Source organism: Desmodus rotundus, chromosome 8 (assembly GCF_022682495.2).
Source record: "Desmodus rotundus isolate HL8 chromosome 8, HLdesRot8A.1, whole genome shotgun sequence".
NCBI lineage: Eukaryota > Metazoa > Chordata > Mammalia > Chiroptera > Phyllostomidae > Desmodus > Desmodus rotundus.
The window spans coordinates 7,112,890-7,134,771 of NC_071394.1; the positions used below are offsets into that span (position 1 = coordinate 7,112,890).

The following is a 21,882-nucleotide window of genomic DNA, read 5'->3' on the forward strand; positions in this document are numbered from 1 at the left end:
GGGCGTATCGCACACATTTGAGGAAACACACACAGCTAGTGAGGATGCTTCCACGGTTCTTGAATTAAACCCCCTCTTTCTCTGGCCGCTGAGCAGTTCTGTGATGATATTTAAAAGGGAATTTTAAACCACATTCATGCAACAAAGACATGGAAAAGAAAACCCGAGCACAAAGCAGCAGAAGAGGCTGGAAGGAGCAGCCCACGGTGTTCGCCCAGGATAGTCACACAGACGTGGCTCCAGACCTTTTGTGAATAAAATGAGGCAGGTTAAGTGGCTTCCGGTAGTTTCCGCACCGCTGAAAAGCAAAGAGAACACACAAAGGCAGCTAAAGATTTCATCAACAAAAAGGGCAGCTGAAGGCATTCTGTTTCCCCACGTGGCAATAGTAAGAGTGTCTACACTCTGACCTTGCTCCCGTCTCCACTCTGAGAGCTGTTGAGTGTGTTCAAACGGGATGTTCATTGTGGTTTTTCTGAAAGCTCCCTTAGAGTCATAAGTTTTTATCAACATCTCCCTGTACCACTTGAGTGTGCCAGGGGTGGTGTAATATACATGCTTGTTTTCCTTTCTCCTCAGTGTAGAAACCTAAAACAGGAAGTGACTCAGGGGGTAGAATGACTAACACCAGTTCAAAGTCTAGCTGAGCTGAGCGTTTTGCTGGGACTGAGACTTGCTGCTGAAGCCCGAATCCTTTATCTGAGAATTCTGGCCCTGCCCTCTGTTCCCCGGACAAAGCAGTCTAGCCAAACTGCCCCTCAGTCGTGGCAGTTTGGTTTGGTTGCTCTTTGGTTGCTGTGCAACCTTCAGCAAATTACTGAACTTCTCTGACTCTCCATTTCTTTATTTGTAATACATAAGACTAAACATCAAATGAGGAAAATGTTTGTGGAGCAACATTGCTCCGTGAACTCCAAGGGTCTGAAGTGGTGGAATTTGGTGTTGGTATTTCAAGGCTGTGTCTTTGGCATGGGAAAAGATAATGGTGCCTGGGATTTATTGGGAGCTTATTGTGTGCTGAGGTCTGTTGCTTCTTGCTAATCCTGGCTATAACTCTGTTTTGCAGGAGAAGAAACTAAGGCCTGGAGTTTGAGTCATTCGTTCAAGGTTACCAAGTTGGTAAGTAGCAGAGCCTTATTTGACCCTGGCCCTCTGACTTCAGCCCCTGTGCCTTTAACCACTTCACTCTGAAGAAAAATTACAGTGGGTGGCAATACCAGGCCAGGGCATAGATTTCAGCTCGTTGAAACGAGAACCTTCTGCCCATGTTGAAATCTGAATCCACATGCATCTTTCATTCCCTCCACGAATGTTTATTAAGAACCTAAAATTATTAATTATTAATTTTAGTAGGAACTATATAACTTTGGAGGGAAGAAGGCATCCTAGCCTCCTACCATCCGTCATAATTATAGCTAACATTTATTGAACACTGTTGAATAGCAGACCTTGTGTTAAGAGTCTCATCTGAATTATCTTGTTTAAACTTCATAACAGCCCTAGAAAGTTGAGGTTTAAAAAAGAGAAGTAACTTGCCCAAGTTCACTCCATGAGTGAGTGGGTGTCTTAGTCCATTCCGGCTGCTATAACAGAAGACCATGGACTGGGGGGCCATGGAAACAACAGAAATTTAATTCTCCTAGTTCTAGAGGCCGACGAGTCCAAGAATCGAGGTGCTGGCAGATTTGGTGTCTGGTGAAGGCCCACTTCCTCATTCATGGGTGGCCATCTTTTTGCTAGAACTTCACAGGGCAGAGGGCCTGGGGTAGCTCTCAGGGGTAGCTCTCTAGGGTAGCTCTCTGGGGTCTCTTTGATAAGGGCAGTAATCCCATTCATAAGGGCTCCACCCTCATGACCTATTCACCTCCCAAGTTCCCACCTCCTAATCCCATCACATTGGGGGTTAAGTGTCAACATATGGATTTTGCAGGAACACAAACAGTCCTGACAGACAGAGTCAGTATTCACCGAGCAGTATGGCTGGAGAGCCAGTGATCTTGACTGCTGGAAACCCATCACTCTTGTAAGGCTGACCCTGGCAAACCAACTCTGCGAGCCTGGGTGCCCTCTAGGCACAACGGGGCACTTCCCTTTCCTGACTCTTCTTTTCCTAGACTTCTTGGCCTCCTCAGGACCCTCCATGGGACTGAGTAGCGTCTGGGCAGGTTTAGCCACAGAATGGAGATCAACTGATGAATGTCATGTAGCAGCCTCTCAGGCACGCTTTCAACTTCTATTTTAATTGAGGTATAACACACTGTAATATGCACAAATCATATTAATCATACAGCTTGGTGAATTTTGTAACCTGTGACGCCCATCTCGCCACCACCCAGAGAAGGGGATGCAATTTTCCCATCACTCCAGCAAGTCCCCTCAGGCCCCTTTGAGTTAGACTCGCTGCTGTTCCAACTTACGGGAATCCTGTCTCTGTCCTATCAGGGATTCCTGCTTGTCACTTATCCAGGCCCAAATATACTTGCTCAACAAAAACAAAACACAGTAGGGATAAAAATAACACTTTCAGCAGTGTGGGTGATCCTGTCATTCCACCCAACTGGCGTCTCTCTCGGAGTGAGTGTGCAAGAGACACAGACCTGCTGTTCCTTCTGCCGGGCTTTGTTCCCATGGCTCTGTGCGCTGTGAGCATGTCGTGCCACCAAGCGTGTTTCTCATATTCGTCGATTTTAGTTACCATACAACATAGCCCCAGAGTCTGAGCCAGCAATTTCCTGTGGTGCTCAACCCCAGAAACCAAATCTGATGCTAGAGAAGAATGGGCTGTGTTGGGCTTCATGGGAGATGGTTTGTCCGGCTCCATGGTGAGACCTGATTGTGGGATTCTCAAGGAGAGTTTTGAGTCCTTTCATTTTTCATATTGCATGCTGACTTTGGACGCTAACCCTGGAGTGAGATGCAGTTGTAATGTGGACATAACTTGATGGGGTAAGGGGGGACTTGAGATTTCGTGACTTGGGACATGGTAGCACCACGATAGGATGTGCTGATCTGGGTGAGTCCTTCCCACTCTGGATGCAGAGTTGACTGAACTCTAAGAATTGTATCCTGGGGAGCTGCTCAGGGCACTCCCCAGGGTACAGTGTATGGAAGGGGCGTCCATGAGTGTCAAAAGTGAAATGAGAAGTCTGCGCCCAATGGTTACGTATAAGCCATAGAGCCTGGGGTGTTGAGATTTTAATTCCACAGCGAGTCTAGACATGAACACCGGGCCCAAGGTGGAACTGAGTACCCAGGAGCCTTAAACATCATACTTCTCCATGAAAAGGGGTCAGAAAAATTCCACTGTCTGGAGGAACAGAGAGGAAGCTCGCCTTGACTGGGAAAACATCACCAGCAAGAGATTAAAAACCTGGGGTTGAACTATATGTGGTTGTGGAATCTATATGGTTATTGTTGATGAGAGGTAAGACCCTCCCAGCTGAGAAATTAACGTAAAACTGGGCCAGTACCCGGGGCATCCCCAGCACAAACACAAAATCACCCCACAGGGATGTTTCACCAACCCAAGCCTAACAGGACTCCTGCAGAGAGAACTGCCTCCTCTGAAGATGAGTTCACAATGAAATAATGTGAACTATGCAGGAAATAAAATTGCTTTGAGTTGAAAATAATAGCACCATAAAAGACTATAAAATAGTGTATTTAAAATGATTAAAGACTGAAGATGATATCAAAAATGTAAGAAAGAGGAAAAAGGAATAGGTTGATTTGAAAAGCAGCCAAATTGTTATGAAAAATAGTCATTGAAATTATCCAACAAAAGGGCTAACTGACAGGTGAGATGTAACTGAAAAGAGAATTAGTGAACTGGAAGGCAACAGTAAGAGTTACATTTGTTGAGCCTTTAGTATGTGCCAGATACTGTTCTGTGTACTCGCATTTAACCCTCAGAACAAACTCACAAGGAAGGCATTACCATTATCGTCCTTATTTTATAGTCGATGAGACTAATGCATAGTAAGTTTAGCCACTTGCCAAGGCCACACAGCTGGCATGTGATGGGGTAGGGATTGGACCCCAGGCTGTCTAGTGTAGCCTAGAGTCTGTGATAATTACTACACTGTGGAAAGTCATCGAGATTAAGTGATAATGAGATACGAATATGAAAGAATGAGAAAGAGGCATAGAGGAGATAATGAGAGGGTACTGCTTAGGTCTAAACAGAGGGACTAGGGGAGAGGCAGTGTTTGAAGACAATGATTAGATGTCCCTTCAGATCTTCTCTAGTCCTGGGTTCCAAGAATTTGTGACCAATTGAGGGTGGCAATTTCCAAAGGATGGTGGCAGAACCTCACTTTCTGCCGTAGAATGCATTGATGTTCTGATGTGTTTGACAAAGTTCTCTCTGACCTCTTTTATCATTTGCTGATTCCTAAGGTGTAAATACCTGCACTACGACCAGTTTGAAGCTACGAACATGAAGTCACTGAACATAGAATTGGGAAGAGAGGTGTAGAGGCAGCTGGCGTGAGCTGTATGAGCCAGCTCCCGCACCCAGAGGCTCTGATGTTCATTCTCTCTTAAGCCCTGATCTCTGCATTGTGCAGCCTAATTTGGGATTTTCAGGAAGTGGTGATGTCTTGTGTGGTATCACAGGGGCAGGGAGAGACAGTGGGACAAGAGAGGAGCTCTGCCCACCTGTCTTCCCTCGTATTAAAAAAAATATTTTTGTGAATGTGGGTGGAGAACCTGGAAAACTTACTACATTACGGGTGACAGCGAACACGAGTACGACGTCTTTGGAGGGCAGTTTGGCACCTCGACCTTGCAAGTGCATGTACCCTTTGACCCTGCAGTTCCACTTTAAGGACTTGATCTGATAAGTCCCACCTGCGCTGTAGTCACATGTCTGTGCAGATGTCTGTTCACGGCAGCTGTGTTTGTGATGGCCGGACCCTGGAAGCAGTTGAATGTGTGTCAGCTGGCGTTGGTTGACTGCAACATAGTGTATTCTTGGAGTATATGGGCCACTGTTTGAAACAGGTCATGTAGAGGGATGTTCTCCAGGTTACGTTTTTAAGTTGTATGCGGTATCCTCCTGCACATGAAAAAATAGAGGGAGGTGTAAATGCTTATTACACCTCTCCACACACAGACACGTGCTTGGTTGCACACGGACTCTCCCTGGAAAGACACCACGAGGAAGGTGGTTGTGGGGATACTGTTTACCTCTTTGGGGACAAAAGGATTGTGGGTCTAAGATGGAAGATACCTTACTCTATATCCTGTTATACTCATTTGAATTTTTAAACATGAGCACATATATTTTTGCTGTTAAAAGCAAGCTAGTTCACAAAAATTTCACTTCGGGAGCTGTCCACATGAAAGCCCCTCTTATTTTCCTAGAAGAATGGCAGGTTTCCATGGCGTTGCTGACCCCCAGCAGATACCTAGCAAACGGCAAGCACCAGGCACTTCCGGTGTGGTCTGGCCTCGTCCTCACACACCCGTCCGCTGTAGGTCTCTCCATCACCTGGCTCTGCCTGGACCACTGTGGTTGCCCAGTCAGGGTATGAGAAATGATAGTCCCGCTGTCGGGAAGTGGGGAGGTGAAGTCTCCGTGTGACGTCATGTGGCATGTAAGGAGAGAGAGTGGGATTCAACAGCAATCTTAAAAGTGAATTTAAGGCTGCTTTTCAGGAATTCCAGTTATGGGGAAGGCGTCGCAAGCCTTTCTTCTCCCTGGCACTCACTCCTGGCGCCTGTCTTGAGACCCCAGGTTCTTTTGGCATTAATTTTTCCAGCTGTACGATTGTTTGCTCTGGGAAGTTGGAGCTGTGTTGTTGGACCACATCAATTGCTGATGTGTTCAGCAACAGTGAAGACAAGGAGACTCGGTCCTGTGGTGCCCTCCTTTTCTGACTTATTCTATCTGCACAGCTGCCCTGTTGAGTATGAACCATGGAAGGACTAGGAGACACCAGCTCTGGTCACTTGAAAAGACCGACCTCCAGGGACTTTCTTAGCCAAATCGGTGTTCCCAGGGGTGCTTCTCGTGTCAGAATTGTCGTCCTCTGCCAATCCGCCACATTGCTAACCCATCACGGAATGTCTTACTGGACCAGGGGCTTTCTCTCTTCTCTCTCCCTTTTTATCATTTGGTGATAAATTCCGTACATAGGTTATTGATCTTGAAAAGATGTTGTTATGATCTGACCAACCGTAATCCAAATGGGCAAGAAAACAGGAGTGAAAAGTTAAGTTTATAAAATCAAAATCACCAAAACTGACCTGAGGATGATTTAAGAGTATGACATCATCCATAACATTTGGGTGCAATTCTTGCAAGTGAGGAAGGACTGCTGACCATGGCCGTTTGCTGTCTCTCTTGGATGCTGTTTTGTGGGTTTATTCAGCGAGTGTCCTTAAGCACTTCAGTTGCCATTGCTCCGAGTGCAATGTGGGACGTAGCGGTTTTTGTTTACGAGAGATGGATGTGTATCAGCAGTGTTATCTGGACTCCCCCAAACAGTAATTTTATCTTCCTTGCCAATGCCAATGCAGAGTTGGTTTAAATGCTATTTCTTATGTGAGCCCTTTCCTGACTCCCCCTCCCTGTGCTCCTATTACGCTGTGTAGAATTTAATTAAGGCAATTATCTTATTGGCTTTAAATAATCGTAGTTGTTTGTAGTTATCTCCACATCAGACTGAGTGCCTGGAAAGATAGCCTGGATCATCTTGCTTCATCTGTGCCTGGCCCGCATGCCGCATATGTCACAGAACTTCAAATTTCATTACTCAGGATCCTTTTGACCTTGAACAGAATCCCAACCGAAACTGGCTTCTGCAGAAAGGGGACTTGCTGGTTTATGTAACTGAAAACTCCAGGGGTGGAACGTAAGGCTTAAATGGTGTTGCTAAAGCTTACATAGTTTTTCTCCATCTCTCAGCACTTGCCTACCATTTCCTTTTGGATTGTGGTGGCAAGACGGCTGTCAGCAGTTCTAGTAGAAGGGAAAAAAAGGCCACTTTTCCAACAATTCAACCAGTCTTGAATTGAGTCCGAATGCCCCTCTGATTGGCCTTCTCTTGGTAACATGCTCATCTCTGAACCAATCCCTATGGCCAGGCAAATGCAATGCTCTGATTGGCCATCGTGGATCAAATGGCCGCCCCCTGAAGAAGCTGGGGTAGGGTCTGCACCTCCCAGAGCCCAAGGATTGAGGCTGAGGGAAAGCCATTCCCAAGACTGTATGGGAACCCTGAGAGAGAGAGAGATACAGAGAGAGAGAGAGAGAGACAGAGAGTGTATGTTGGTAAGGGGAGGCAGGCAAAAGCCAGGATGTCCATTATAGTGGGTTTTTAATCAGCATTTACTCTGTGAATGAATTAACAGATGAATGAGCAAGTGGGAGCGGGCTGCTGTTTCTGCGAGCTGGTTATACAATACCCTGAGTGGGCTTTTAGCAGATGGAACCTTTGCAGAGAGCAGGGATAAAAGAGAGCCTTGAAATCAAGTCATAGATGGATGGCATTAACTTGGCTGAAATATTTAACAAGAAATAAGAGACACAGGAGACACATAAGCCACGTAGGAGAGCTGTTTCCTAGTGTCTAACAGGCATTCGCAGAGATGGGACATTTGCTGGGTCCCCACATTATATCATAGGTGCTTGATATCACCCCACTTATATTTTCACTTTATTAGGCAACCGATATATGGTCGTTCTAGAAAATTCAAAAATGCACAAAGGAAAGAAAAATAAAAGTCCTCCCATAACCTTACCACTTAGGATTCATTGATATTAATATTTTGGTATATCCTTTTAATCTTTTCTCCCTATTTATAGGTGCATTTTAAAAAATATTATTTAATTTCAATGAGTGTGCTTGTCAGGGAAAGAAACTGTGGCTCAGAGATTTTAAGAAGTTGCCTGAGGTCCCAGGCCTGGACACTGGCTTCCAGGGCAAGAATTCAGTCCACATCTAATTAACCTCGGAAACCCTCTCTCATTTCTGGGTCTTTGATTTGCCTGCTGCATGACCAGTCTGTGTACTAACAGATTTCTTTTCAATAACAAATTTATTATTTTTTAAATGACAAATTTTTTTATTGTTAATAAGGCCTTAATATCATTCCAGTGCGTGAATCTTGATTTCATCACTCTTTGCTTATTCGCTCACTTATCTTCATCCATATACACAGGGGATATTTCACTGGGTGCTTTCTGGGTGCTGGGCGTGCACCGGTCAGTGAGACACGGAGCTGACAGTCTAGCTGAGTTCCACATCACTCACACACGGTTAAGCCCAAAGCCTCTAGAGATGTACAGATTTGTGAGACTGCCGATTGTGCAGAAAGAGGTCCCACATCTCTTTCAGGAAGCAGCCAGTGAAGCAAAGAGAAAGCATTATAGTCAGAGAGCTGGACGGCCGAGTCTTATATAGGCCCTCTGCCCAAGACCTCTCTCCTAAGGAGAAAGGGTGTGTGTCGAGGGATGGGAGGCGCAGGGTTGTGTTCCCTGTCCGCACCTTCCCAGGGCTTTCTCTGCTGGGCGATGTGAGGTGTGGCCCACCACTTTGTATATATGACGGCCCTATTTTCTGAACCCCAGCTCAAAATTCATGGTGCAAAGCAGGGTTAGCCAAACAGAAGGGAGGAAACTACTTTCTTGAATGCAGCCTACCCCACGTGCTTTTGCATGGCTCCCTTGCCCAGGGAGCTAGGCATTATTATTCTCCTATTGCAGGGGAGGAAGCTGAGGCTCAGGTGGAGCTGATTTGAATTCAGACCTGTCTGATGGCTCCAGATCCTATGTGCTTCTAATTCATGCTGCTCTGATCCAGGCACTTTTGGGGTGTGGGTCTTTAAAAGGTTCTGAAATGCCAGGTGATTTGGTCAGTTTCGTACCATTCACGTATTTAAAAAGTACTGAGGGCCTGTGTCCAGAAACTTTTTTAGTCCCTGGGAAACTGGGTGACCAAGATTGATGATGGCTCCTGCTCCTAGGCAACTTGAAGTCTGAGTTAAATGGGTGCAAGAGCAATAATGTTTCTGTACAATCCTTTGCTCAGTGTTTCATTCAGCCACACAAGAGGATGTGAGTTGCAAGGGACAGAAAACCCAGCTCAAGTTGAGTGGTTCATGTAACCAGAAAGTTGAGCGGTAGTGTGGATTTCAGGCACACTTTGATCAGGGCTCCAGTTTCATTTCTTTGCGATTCTCTGAGCTCTGTGCTTCTCTGTCTGTTGGCTTTGTTCTCAGGTTGACTGCCTTTGTAGCAGGGAGATGGCTGCTATTCAGCACTAGGAGACACCACTTAGAAAGAGCATGCTTCAAAAGTGTAGAGGAGAGCTGTGTAATGTGGTGGTATGGCTGCTCTTAGTTCTAAGATCACATGCTTGTTTGTTCACATCTGGGGAAAAGAGCTACTGTCTCTGAGCTTCCCAATGATTGGATAATATTGGGACTTGCCCCTATCTCTGAACCAATCATGGTAGCAGAGGAAATGGGATAACATTGATTGGTTTAGTCCTTTGAGGACCCACCCCTGGAATTGGAGATGAGGTCTAATGACTGAAGGAGGCTGCTTGGTCAGAAAGGAATGGGGTCACTAAGGGGGCATTCTCTAGGATCTGCATGTAGCAAGATGGAGTAGGCATTTTCCCTTCTCTTAAAAAGCTCACGTTCTAGTGAACTTCCTGAGATTTTGCCAGTGATCAGAGGAGAGCATTTACCTTTATTGAATGCTAGTTACTTTACATATGTTTTCTCAGTTCTTTGTGTCCCTCTCAAGCAGATAAGTATTTCCATCTTACAGACTAGGAGACAAGTTCAGAGAGGTTAAGTTGCTTGCCAGCAGTCACACACCTCGGAGGACAGCAAAGTGTTCGGAGGCTGTGGATATCACGTTTGGCCTTCGCCGTTTTGTGAGGTTGTAGAGGAAATAGATGCTTAGCAGAGACCCTACAAAGGTTTGCCTAATGACTTCTCAGCAAAAAGCGGGGCCTTGGGAGTAGTTACTGCTTTTCATTTCAAGTTTTATTAGAGAAATCCTGCCTGCTTTTTCTCTTTAATTCTATCTGAGAGGAAAACTCCTCTCCCAGGTCTAGATAAGCAACAGATAATTGAATGAGCTTCTGAGAAAAGCAGGACCACTGTCAGCTTGATGCATCAGAAAACAAGGTTGCATTCAGATAATTTTACAAAAATGTCTCTCTCCTTTTGACTTTGCTGCCTGAGGCTGCCATTCAGTTTTAAAGTGACTCTTATGTAATCCTATACAATGCTGCTTTCCCTTGGGCTCCAGTTAACTCGCATGTTCAAAATACAGAATACATTTTTTGGGGTTAAGAGTTTATGGAAAGGCAGGGTGATTCCTAGATTAAACGGCCCAAACTAGGGCGAACAGGCTGGATTTCCTGGCTTTCTCCTGACTCTATGGAGGCATAATCTTCAACAGAACAGGAGATGATTTGTCAAAAATCATTTCTCAAAAAATCAAATCATTAAAATTCCAATGCGAGGGCTACCTGCTAGATGAATTAATTCACCAACTCGGGGGCTAAGACACAAACTCTGTAGTCTTAAGCTCTCCAGGTGACTCAAGTGTGCAGATAAACCCAGGAACCACGGATCTGTGACAATTGTAACAATGTCATGATTGTTTCAAGAGCAGTAGAGATAATGGTCATGACAGTGGTACAAGCCGTCAGTACCATTTCCGGCTGCTTCCCTGTATGCCAGGCGGTGTCCTGGGTGTCTCACAAACATCCTAACATCTCTGCTGCACTGCCCTGCAGTACAGCTCTCCAGCTGGTTGGAGAAGCAGAAGAGGGGTCGTGTCTTTTAACCTGCTGACAGCTACAGACTTGCTGAATCCCGATTGTCGGGTAAAGTCCAGAAAGATGGAGCTGCTGGGCTCATGTTGTTGACCCCAGAGTGACCACTGTGGTCTTGATTGGGGCTGAGATTTGGGGGTTGTTTGTTACCACAGTGTAACCTGGCTCATCCTGACAGACACAACCATCCTTTTAATAACCACAGGGGATTCAGGAGTCGATATGCAAAAGCACACTTTGCAAAGTTATAAATCGAGGGTGAGTTGATTCTGGCCTGTGGCTTGGAAGGAGAAATGAGTGTAGAAAACCAGGCTATTAATCTTGGGTTGGTTGATTCATCCATCAGAATCACTCAATGTGTTTCAAGGAGTCCGGGTAAATCAATTAATAAAACATTACCTGTGTGTCTGTAGCCCTTTCCTCAATGGGGGACACGGTGCTATACAAACCTCGTGTGATTGCTAGTCTTTCGGACACATGCTGGAAGGACTGTCATGTATGAGCAGGGCCGTGTCCTGCTGTAAGGTATAAACAGGAACTACGTTATGTTGAGACGCTTATCCAGCGTCCATAGAGATGCCTGACTGGAGTGTTGTGGGGTAGGTTGGAGTGTGGCCTGCAGTATGAGAGAGTTGGCAAGGGTGCTCGGAACAGACAGACTGGCGTGGGCAAAGGCCCAGCAGCAGGAAGTAATACATATTTACAGGAACTCTGTAATCAGTTTAGTATCAGTACCAAGAAAGAAACCATCCCCCAGGATGATTGCAACGACCCAGGAAACCTGCATTCCCACTTGTTTCTTCATCGTTAGGCACATGTGTCTCCTAATTTTTTTTTTTTTTTTTTTTACTTTGGAAGAGATTAGTACGTAATGAAGGGCCAGAAAAGCATAATACTTTCATCAGCCTCCTTTACCCTGAAAGATCACACCAGGCGTGATACTAAATGTTGCATACTGTGTACTAGGAGGGATTTTTCTGCAGGACTCTGTTGACGCCTTGGTGATCCGGACTTTTGGAAACCAACTCAGTAGTTGTTTGACAGTGTAGACAGGGACCCCTGTGACCCACACTTGGGACCCAGAGTCCGGGTGGTGGTGGGGGTCCTCCTTTGAGCCCCACTCTGGGTCCCTCTTGGGCCCTCCACTTTCTTAAACATAAAACATTGGATTGAAGGTGAATTCCGAAGTTCCTTTCACATCTAAAATGAGGCGATTCATTCAGAACCTCATTAATGCAACTGGCCGTTCAATAAAAATGCTACATAAATGCTGAAGTGGACCCTGTGGACATTTTATTCGTGTCTGTGGGGTCAGACAAGACCAGAGCTGGAGCAAGGTAGCTGTCCTTTCTACCTCCCTCTGTCCTTTAAAACAGAGTAAATCTTTCTCATTCACCCCGTGTTGTAGCATGAAATCAGCACCAGGATTTTAGAGAGGAAGCTAGCTAAACCAGTTAAGCTTCTTACCTTGGACCATATTGGTTTTCTCTTGGAAAGATTTTTTTCCCCCCAAACCTCACACAATACCTTTTCTTGTACAGCCCCCAAACTCAAAACTCTTTCCATACGCTTAGCTCATGTTTGACATTCCCATTTTCTGTCTAAAGCTCTGTATTTCAACAGTTGGGTCCCACAGCTAGTCACCTAAGCATTTTGGCTACTTTGGGGAGGATTTAAATCTCACCTTCTTGCTTGCCTACCAGATTCCCTGGTTCCAGCGCTGTGTGCACACTGAAGCTTCAGACTAGTGTTAAGGCCCAGGCCTGGATTAACTCAAGCCGGACTGATGCCATCTCTTTGACCAGCTGCAACTGTTGGGTGCAGGCCTAGTGCCAGGCTCTGTGCTAGCCCTGCCCTCATGGAACGCACAGTGTTCAAGGACATGCAGACATCCCCATATAATTCTCTCACCGAGCGCACCGGGTCCTGGGGCCTCCCACAGCGGGGGATCTGACATGGTGTGCTCAAACTTCCCTCCTTCCTGGGAGGGGAGGCCTGTGCCCGCACATGCAGCATCTCTTGTTCCAGACGGATGGATGCCAAAGTGGGTTGGGCAGGTGGGTCCAGGTGGCCAGCACCCTGGAACACTGAGCCATCCTGCTGGAATGGGGTCTGCTGTTCCCACCTGCTTCACCGGACGGGTGTGGGAAGCCCTTCCTTGGAGAGGTGTGATTTACCTCCAAAAATGCCAAAGGGGTAATCCTCTGTGTGACTGAACCACACAACGGGCTGCAAGAGCTGTTTGTGGAAAGAGCAGCACCTCCTGAGCGTGCCCTCTTGGATTTTTCTGCAGCCAGCTCCTCTGTAAACGGGACAATGGGCTTCGGGCTGCAAACTGCTTACAACTTAGGCAAACCCCAGGGACCAGGCTGTCCCTCTCGGGAAAAACTTTGCCTGAAGGCAGGGGGTGGAAGGGAAGAGTGAAGGCCTGCAGAAAGTCTGTCTTTTCCTCTTTTTTACCATTAAAATCTTGTCCAGAAAACATGCTCTTTATTTTGGTCACCTGTATCAACCACAGATTCCCAAACTGAACTCCTAGGCGTTGTCCTGGTTTGTCATACTTCAGCTTTTCTGCTTTCTCAGCTGCACACCAGTTTGCTTCTCTCTCTCTCTCTCTCTTTCTCTCTCTGCCTCTCTCTCTCTCTCTCTGCCTTTCTTTTGGTACTCTCGGAACTGCAGGTGGTAAATGGGTGGTGGGGAGTACAGTTCTGTGGGAATACAGCTCTAAAGCAGTACAAACACTGAGAAAAAAAATGGGAAGCTTGTCAAGAGGGAAGTGCTGTGTTAAAACATTTTACTGTTATTGACATTGAAGAAACCTCCCTTAGGCTTAACACTAGGAGATTTGCTAAATGCTTTTTATGGTATAGCTACCTAGTGAAGTATTATATAGCCTTTAACAATGAGGTAGCTGAAGTACCTTTATTAAGGAAAGGTGATTAAGGTAGAACATGACTTGAAACGCAGCAAATTCCAATTCAGGATGTGAACCAGTTTTATAGAATTATATGCATTATCTTTATATAGCTAGAGACATACAAAAACCATTTGGTAGGATATCCACATGGCGTGAGAAGTTGAATCACGAGGATTTATATTTTCTTTTGTTTATCTGTATTTTCAACTTTTTTCTCCAATCAACCTGTATTATTCATATAACTAGGTAAAAAATGGTACGGAGGACAGGAACCTCTCTCTTAAAAATCATTCCACAAAATTATTAAGGGTCTCCTAGGAGCTGGGTGGGCATAGTGACAGGTATTGGAATGGGCAAGACAGGTCTGGCCTCCATCTTCACAGAGCTGTTGGTTGAGTGAGTGGCTTTCTGTAGGGAAAATATTTTTAAGCTAAAAAATAAAAATAATTAAAGGTTGTGATAAGTGCTGTGAAGGATACAGGAAAGCCAGGGAATACTAAGAAATAACTGAAGGGAGGTTGGCGGTGGTGGTGGTGGGGTCTGACTTTGGGAAGGGTGATGGGGAGGGAGGACCCCTTTCAGGAGGCAGCCCTTGAACCTGGAGGTGGAGAAACAGCCTCCTGCAGAGGCTGGAAGGGGGAAACGAATTGGAGACACAGGGAAGGAGTCAAACCCGAGGCCGTGTGAGCATATTTCCTTCCTGCGGGTCACACGGAGAGCTGGGGAAACAGGTGCTGCCCAGGGTGAGAAATGTGTCACATTCGGGAATGTGATGGAAGCTCCTAGATCTTGTAACTCTGGGGTAATAGGACCATCTGGACAACTTGATGGCTCCTGAGAGGCTGGTTAATGTTTTGCTAAAGAGCAGGAGTGTGCTGGGTGTGGGCTGTTGGCTCCATACTTTGGTTCTTCTTCCATAACAGCTCTGAGGCCATCTTTCACTGCCGGGTTCCCAGGCTTCCTTTTCCAGTCGTCTTCTGCACGCATTCACCTCACCTGCTGGATGCTCATCTGAAAGATACGACCCTGCCGTCTTAGTCCTGAACTTAGAACCCCTGGGGGTAGTGGCAGTGTTTGGGAAGGCACCTTTCTCCTCATGGATTCAATATTCATTCATTTGGTGAAGAGGAGGGAGGAGGCAAGCGATTGACAGAAGTCCCTAAATGTTAGATTGAGGACTACGACTGGGTACATAGGCAGCCAAAACTGTTCAACATGCTTAAACATACTGAAGAGTATATTTGAGTTCATGATGGCGGCAACTATTATGGTTTTCTCTAAGGGCAATTGGGCAACAGAAGTCAAGAACTGTTAACAGTGTTCAGATCCTTTGACCCAGTAATTACAATTCAGGGAATTTCATCTTTTTTTTTTTTTTTTAATGGGGAGAAACCAAGAAAACAATGACATCTATAAATGACAGCAGTAATATGGTTCATAATGGCATTGCACTTTGGGGTTTTGAATGAATTTTCCTGTGCAGGAGTTATGAGTGCTTTGCAACATTCTTTCCTGTTGCAGTAGGTTCTTATGCCCATTTCACAGATGGAAAATGAGAGAGATCGAGGGAGTGGCTCTGGTTCACTCTGGCAGATTCAGTCAAGCTCTGAAGTCATCGAGCACATGGATTGCTGCCTGGTGGGTTTGCTCAGAAACTCAAGAAAATGGTGGGAGGCAAGGAAGCATAGGGAAGGAGCAAGGCTGAAAATAATGACTGGACTTTATGTGGGTTTAGTTGTGGCCCAAGTATCTTACAGGTGTTATCACAGTTAATCCTGACAATGAACTTGTGGGGAAAACTGAGGTGCTAAGAGGTTGTATAACTTGGGTAAATTGTCTAATAGGTTTCACACCCTGGCTGGGCTAAATGCAGAGCTTTGAGGTAGTTTTAGCTGTTTTCTGTTGCCTTCTGCTTCACAAGAATGCATTGCTTATTGAGTGAATAAGTGAACAAATGGATTAGTGGGGTTAGGACATGCCAACCAGCTCCCAGGGAGATTTCGGCCTCAGGATTCCCACAGTCGGTAGGTTCTTTTCCAGTGCTCTGAAGTTTCTACTTGCAGTGTACTCGCCCAACACTCTCCAGGAGAGTTGCTGATTCACTAGCCCTTGAGGCCACATTTTTCCACCACCCTTTACCTACAAGCTCTCTTTCCTCGCTCAACTCATTCATTGCAAAATGCCCAGAGCCAAATAAATCCAGAGTAAACCAGGCATGTGGGGTGTGGACCTTCAGCAACTGAAGGAAACTGAACTATTTCAACATGGTGAAATATTTTGCAGCCATTAAAATGATCAGTGTGACTGTAGAAATGTGAAAAGTATTGGGAAATAGTTGCACATATCTGAAGATTCCAATAGAAGCCATGTGCATATATGTGGGAAAGGTGGGGAGAGAAGGAAGGAAAGCTGCGTAAAGGTCTTCGGACTGGGTGGTGTCACCATTCAATTAGTCTGCTCAGCTAGGAACCTTGGGGTCATGCCCCACAGGTCCTGCTGCTTCTTTGCCCAGATTCAATCAGTCCCAAACTCCTGTAGATTCTGCATCAGTAAGGATCTTGATTCTGGTACCCGTTCTTCGTCTCCACTGCCAGTTTCCTAGACTAGACTCTTGGTATCTCTCGCCTGGACCCCACATCTTCATTGGTCTGCTGGTCTCCATCCTTTCTCCCATCATAATCCATGTTGGACACTGTGGTCAGAGTGATCTTGATATAAAACCCATTTGGTTATGTTTCCTTGCCTAGAAGCTTCTATTTACTTGTTGCCATCAAGAGGCAAGTTTGAACTCCATGGCGTGATGTGAGAGGAGATCCTTTACAATCTCATCACTCCCCCAGCATATCACGAACTCTCCTCCCCCTGCCCTTCTGCCTTTTCTTCTCAGTCCTTCCTCCATCTCTTCAAGACCAAGCTCATCCTCTCTGAGGTGTTCACAGCTGTCCCAGGGAGACTTGGTCGGTTCCTCCGCCCTCCTAAATTACAATGAGTCATGGCTGTGCTGTCATTGTGAGGTTACAGCGCTTCCTCTCACCAAATTCTGAGCCCTTTCAGGGCAGGGACCACACGTCTTACTGTCCTCCATCCTAGACCCTCAGCATGCTACTTAGGACACAGTAGCAGAGCACAAATGTGTGTTGATTGAATGAATCAGTGATTGAGTGAAACAAATGATTCTTTATAGTGTTTCAAAGTTGATTTAGTAATAAGTAACATGTTTCAAGGAAAACAGCATTTAAAGAAAGCCTCAGGATTTCCTGAAATTTACAGAAGCAGACAGAGTGAAGTTAGTGTAAGTGAGGAAACAGACAAACTGTGGAGTTGACAGATTGGGACTAAATTCTGGATCTGACTCATTCTGAGCCTTAGTTTCCTCATTTCTAAACTGGACACGATAATAGTACCATATAGGGTGGTTGTCAAAAGCAAGAGAGGAAGTGCAAACCAATGGCTTAGTACTGTGCTTGGCTCATTGTAAAGACTCAAAAAGATGCCAAAAAGCCAGTGATTAAATCATCACTGAGAGCCTAGTGATCTTATGCAAACATCCTCTTTTGCATCCTTCTGCTTGTTTTTTCAACATGTAACTTTGAAAGCTTTGGCTTCAGCTAAAATATGATTATACTAATGGAGAATGGTGAAGAAGGGATCCAGGAAGAAAAAATTCAGCACTTTTCTTAGGGTCTTGTTTTCTATCCCTCTTTTGGGACATCTAACATGAGGTAGTGGTAGAACTTACTCATGGGTTCTTGCACAGGCCAGGAAGGGGTCTAGGGCTGATAAGGAGAGAGGTGCCTCTGAAAGGAACTCCTCATAGAACTAATTCTATTTTACCGTTGTTACTCATCAATGGATTTCTAAAAAAAGATTTTCCTTTATTTTCAGAGAGAGGGGAAATGAGGGAGAAACCAATGGAGAGAAATATCGATCGGTTGCCTCACGCATGCCCACAACTGGGGACCTGGCCTGCTACCCAGGCATGTGCCCTGATTGGGAATCGAACCAGCATCCTTTTGGTTTGCAGACTGGTGCTCAATCCACTGAGCCACACCAGCCAGAGCAGGAGGATGATGATGATTTTTACTGGGCTGTAAGTTCCTCCCGAAGACCAGCATCATACATCATGTCTGTATTGCTCCCAGAGATAAAATTAGGACCAATGAATGAAAATTGTTGGGCACCTGATGTCTTCTCACTGTAAAAGAACAGGCTCCTCACAATTAGAGGAGGTTGACAACTGTAATGATGAGCTCCCCATAATTGTAGACGTCTGAGCTAAGCTGTATGTTCATGTATTGAGGATACTATGGGAGAGATTTCTCTTGGTGGGAGATTGGGTTAGAGGTGTGTGGTTACTCTGGTTACTCAGAGTTCATGGGGCTGTGCAGGTGTATGAACTCTTCCTCTGGTTCAAACTGAGGACAGTGGGTCTGTACGGACCAGGGTTATTTACGAGTTTCACTGTCACATTTTGGTAAGACAAATGGACCAAAGTTCTCCGATGGTGAAGACTGTTCTATCAGCACCAGTGTTTACAATGTAAATATCAGCTCCCTCTGTTTACTTGAAATTGGTGAAGATTACAGTATAGTACAGAACCCCCAAATCATCCTAAAATATGATATCCTAAAATGTTATGGTAAATGTCTGAGGCTTCGAACTCTTGACCTTAGAGTGTGCCTTGAAAAAAACACCCAATATCTCCATGACTGTCAACATATTTCTGTGTATATGGCCAATACCACTTGGTCTCTATGTAAATAAGGTAAAGGCTGCCCTTTTGTATTTGGAGCAAGGAGTGATTTCTTGGCCACATATGGTAAGGCCCAGAGGGTTCCCGGGATCCTATTTGATTGGAACAAGGGTTCACAATCAGGGTTTCATACATAGGCTTCTTGGATCCATAAATCCCTTGGCATTGTATGCAAATTTGTGTGCATATATGCATTTTCCTGGGGCGAAAAGATCATATTTTTACGGGGTTTTTGGTAGGGCCCTTGAACCCAAAATGTGTAGAACTATTTACCTTTATAGTAGTGATCAGCTGGGCAAACTGAAAATACCCCCAGGAGAAGTAACATTGTAATCACTTACCCTTTAGTATTAAAAAATCAGAGTGTTTCTTAACAGCTTTAGGATGAGCTAGCTAAATGGGATGTTCTGTTTTTGTATGTGAAGAGGGAGTATTTATGTACTAAGAGTGAAAGGGGATTAGGGAAAAACGAAGAGGTTGTGTCCTCTGTCACTTCCAAGTTTTCTGTCCATCAGACATTTTTGCATAGAGCAGACTCCAGAACCAAGTGTCATTTAACTGAAAGAGCTGTGCGTGGCACCGTACAAGTCTCAAGTGGCGCCTGATTTCTGTTCCCAGACTGATCATTTAACACCTCCCAAGGGCGTCTCCAGGATACCATCGCAGGCGATAACGGTGCACCTCTGCGCTCTGCGGAGCACGCCAAGCGCTTCTGCCGCGTCCGGAAGAGCGAACGAGGGTCAGTACCTGGCCGAGGGGGAAGACATGTCCACCACCATTCCAGACTTGGGGGAGGGGGTTGAAGAGTGGGCTGTGACAACTTCGCTGGGTTCAATGAAGAGTCCTGGTCTGCGAGTCCTGAGTTCTTGTTCCTGCCGTTCCCCAGCTCGCTGACCTGAGGCAGGTCACCACCACCTCTGAACCTCAGTTTTCCATTTATAAAACGAGAAGGCTGCAAGACTCAGACCCACGCGGATGCCTTCTCTGTGCGAAGGTGCTGCTCCTTTAAGGAGGGCGGGGGCTGTAAGGAGGTGGCCGCGCCCCCTTCCTCTCCTCTCGGCTCCCTCCCGACCACCTGTCTTCGGCCTCGCCCCGCCCTCTCGGGAGGGGCGGGGCGAAGGGGGCGGGAAAGGATTTACCTTACGGGGCGGGCTGGCGACGCATGCGCACGGCCGGACAGGTCCGCTGCGCCCTCACTTCCTGGCATTCCCCCCTCCCCCTCCTCGCCGTTACCCTGTACATCCGGGTCACTTGCCCTCCCCGCTCGGAGCCGCTGTCGCCGCCGCCGCCTGGCTCGTCGCGGCTCCGCCACAGGGGCAGGTGCGGAGGGGCTCCCGGTCCGGCCGCCGCCGCTGCCCCGCTCCGGGCCCGGGGCTCCCTCTAGCGCCGCTCAGGAGCCTCCGCTGCTGCTCGAGGAGGGCGGAGGAGCGGGGCGGAGAGCCTGCAGGCTCGAGCGCAGGGTGAGTGGTTTATCGTGACCGTTTCCTCGCTTCTCTCTCACCCCTCGCGTGCCAGCGCCCCGGCCCCATTTTGGCGGAGAAGCGGGTGCGGCGGGGCCCGCAGCGGAATGGGGCTTCCTCGTCTCCCGGCGTGGTGGGCCCGCCCCGGCGCTCACCCCCAGAGCTGCGGCTGCACCTCGCGGACGCCCCGGGCCGCCCCGGCGCCCGCTGCTCGGGCCTCGCCCCGCACTCATTCATTCGGATCTCCCATTCGTACGTTCCTTCCTTCCACTCGCCTGTCCACGCACGAGCTCACCGCCCTCTCCCACCCCCAAATCCCGCCGCCGCCCGTGGCGTTTGGCCCCCCGACTCTCTCCGCTCCCCGCCCGCGTCGACGTGCGTCCCCCACCCCCAGCTCCCACCTCTCTTCCCTTCGTGCGGCCGCCTTTCGTCCCTCCCTCCACGCGCTCGTCTCTAGCTCCACACCCCCTTCGCCTCGGACTCCGCACTCCTCGGCCCGGCGGCGCCCAGCCTCCCCGTCCCCGCGTCGGAGTTGGTGTCTTCACTGCCCCCCCCCCCCCCTTCCACCTGTGCGGCCAGACCTCCCGACTGACACAGACTGCCCGGACCTCTGAGTTCCCAGCATTTAAAGTCCAGATGCCCAGTCCCAGGGTGTGGTCTCCGTGTATTTCCAAAACACACAGTTTCTACTATAATTACCCAAATCTATGACTGTCAGGCTGTAGTGGAAGTGGCAATTGCGTGAGTGTGTGTGTGTGTTTTCCTTATGGCTATTCTGGGCCATACCACATATCTTCTCTCCTTTTTTTTTTTTTTTCCTTTCCCTCCGGAGGAGTATCTCTGATGGATTAATTTTCCCTGGATGTGAAATTTGTCAGAAGATTGTTACTCTTTCTGCTCCTCCTACACATTCCTCCGCGCTGGGTTCCCTGGCTGATTTGCAACATTACCTGTTAACACAGTTTGTTGCGGAGACTTTTGCTCATCTGTCAACAGCAGTTAGTGTCCCCTGGTGTGCGAAATACTGATGACCTGCCTGGATTCTCGCAGTACCGAAAAGTGCCCTTCTGGATAAGGCTGATTTTTTGGAATTTGTTTACACTTTTTCCTCCCATCCTATAAATTTATTGAGTTTACTGTCTTTTTACTCCTTAATCTTTATGTGGAAAATGTATGTCAGTCAATTTCGTGTTCTCATAGTCTTGCAGCCTGGCAGACTGACATTCCTGAGAAGTGTTGTATATAGCTGAAGGAATTTCAGTCACTTGGGTGTTTGGGGACTTAATTGTAAATCACTTTAGACTAATGTACCGCAAGAAAAAGACACCGGTCCTTGTAATTTTTTAATTGCCTTTAATAATAGAAACAAACTTTGTGTCTAGCGCAACTTGATAATTGGGGCGTATTTGCAGCCCATTTGTAAAGTGTTGCTGCGGTTCAGTGAAACTGCCTGCTGAACATTCATAAAATGAGGTGATAGCACTTTTTTTTAACTTGACTTTCTTAGTACATAATAATGAACTCCAAGGAAGGTTTTTAGTCCGACGTACATCTGCTTGCTTATCAATAAATACGATGCAGTTGCTGGCAGTATTACTTCTGGGAGCTAGGTGTTACAGAGGCACTTGGCCGTTCGTCACTGTTTAGGTTTTGGATGACCACTCTAGCAGTGAGATTTCTTAGCGCATAGTCAAGATTGCATTGTTTTGGCAGAGCAGTTTTTATTTTTTTTTTTAAGTATTTTTATTTATTTATTTTTAGAGAGAAGGGAAGGGAAGGAAAGAGGGAGAGAATATCAACGTGGATCGGCTGCCTCTTGCATGCCCCCCAACTAGGGACCTGGCCTGCACTGCAACCCAGGTGTGTACCCTGACCGGGAATCCAACCGGTGACCTTTCGATTCAGGCTCTCATTGGCAAAGCAGTTTTTAATTCCTTAAAACTTTAA

General features: G+C 46.7%; 1 protein-coding gene across 15 annotated transcripts in view; it reads left to right on the forward strand.

Moving 5' to 3' along the window:
* CYRIB (CYFIP related Rac1 interactor B) overlaps nt 1–21,882 on the forward strand; it is a 131,738-nt gene that overhangs the window by 34,900 nt on the left and 74,956 nt on the right. For 4 of the 15 annotated variants that reach the window (XM_053929604.2, XM_053929603.2, XM_071222208.1 and 1 more), the window contains exon 2: nt 1,067–1,119. Coding sequence is in view for 1 of the 15 variants with exons in the window: in XM_053929602.2 (XP_053785577.1) it covers nt 17,666–17,812; nt 19,094–19,214 (268 nt within the window). In the remaining 14 variants the exon portion in view is untranslated. Of the gene's footprint in view, nt 1–1,066; nt 1,120–17,607; nt 17,813–19,093; nt 19,215–19,720; nt 19,936–21,696; nt 21,796–21,882 lie in introns of those variants that run through there. The other 11 variants (XM_071222207.1, XM_071222206.1, XM_071222210.1 and 8 more) reach the window with 8 other exon arrangements.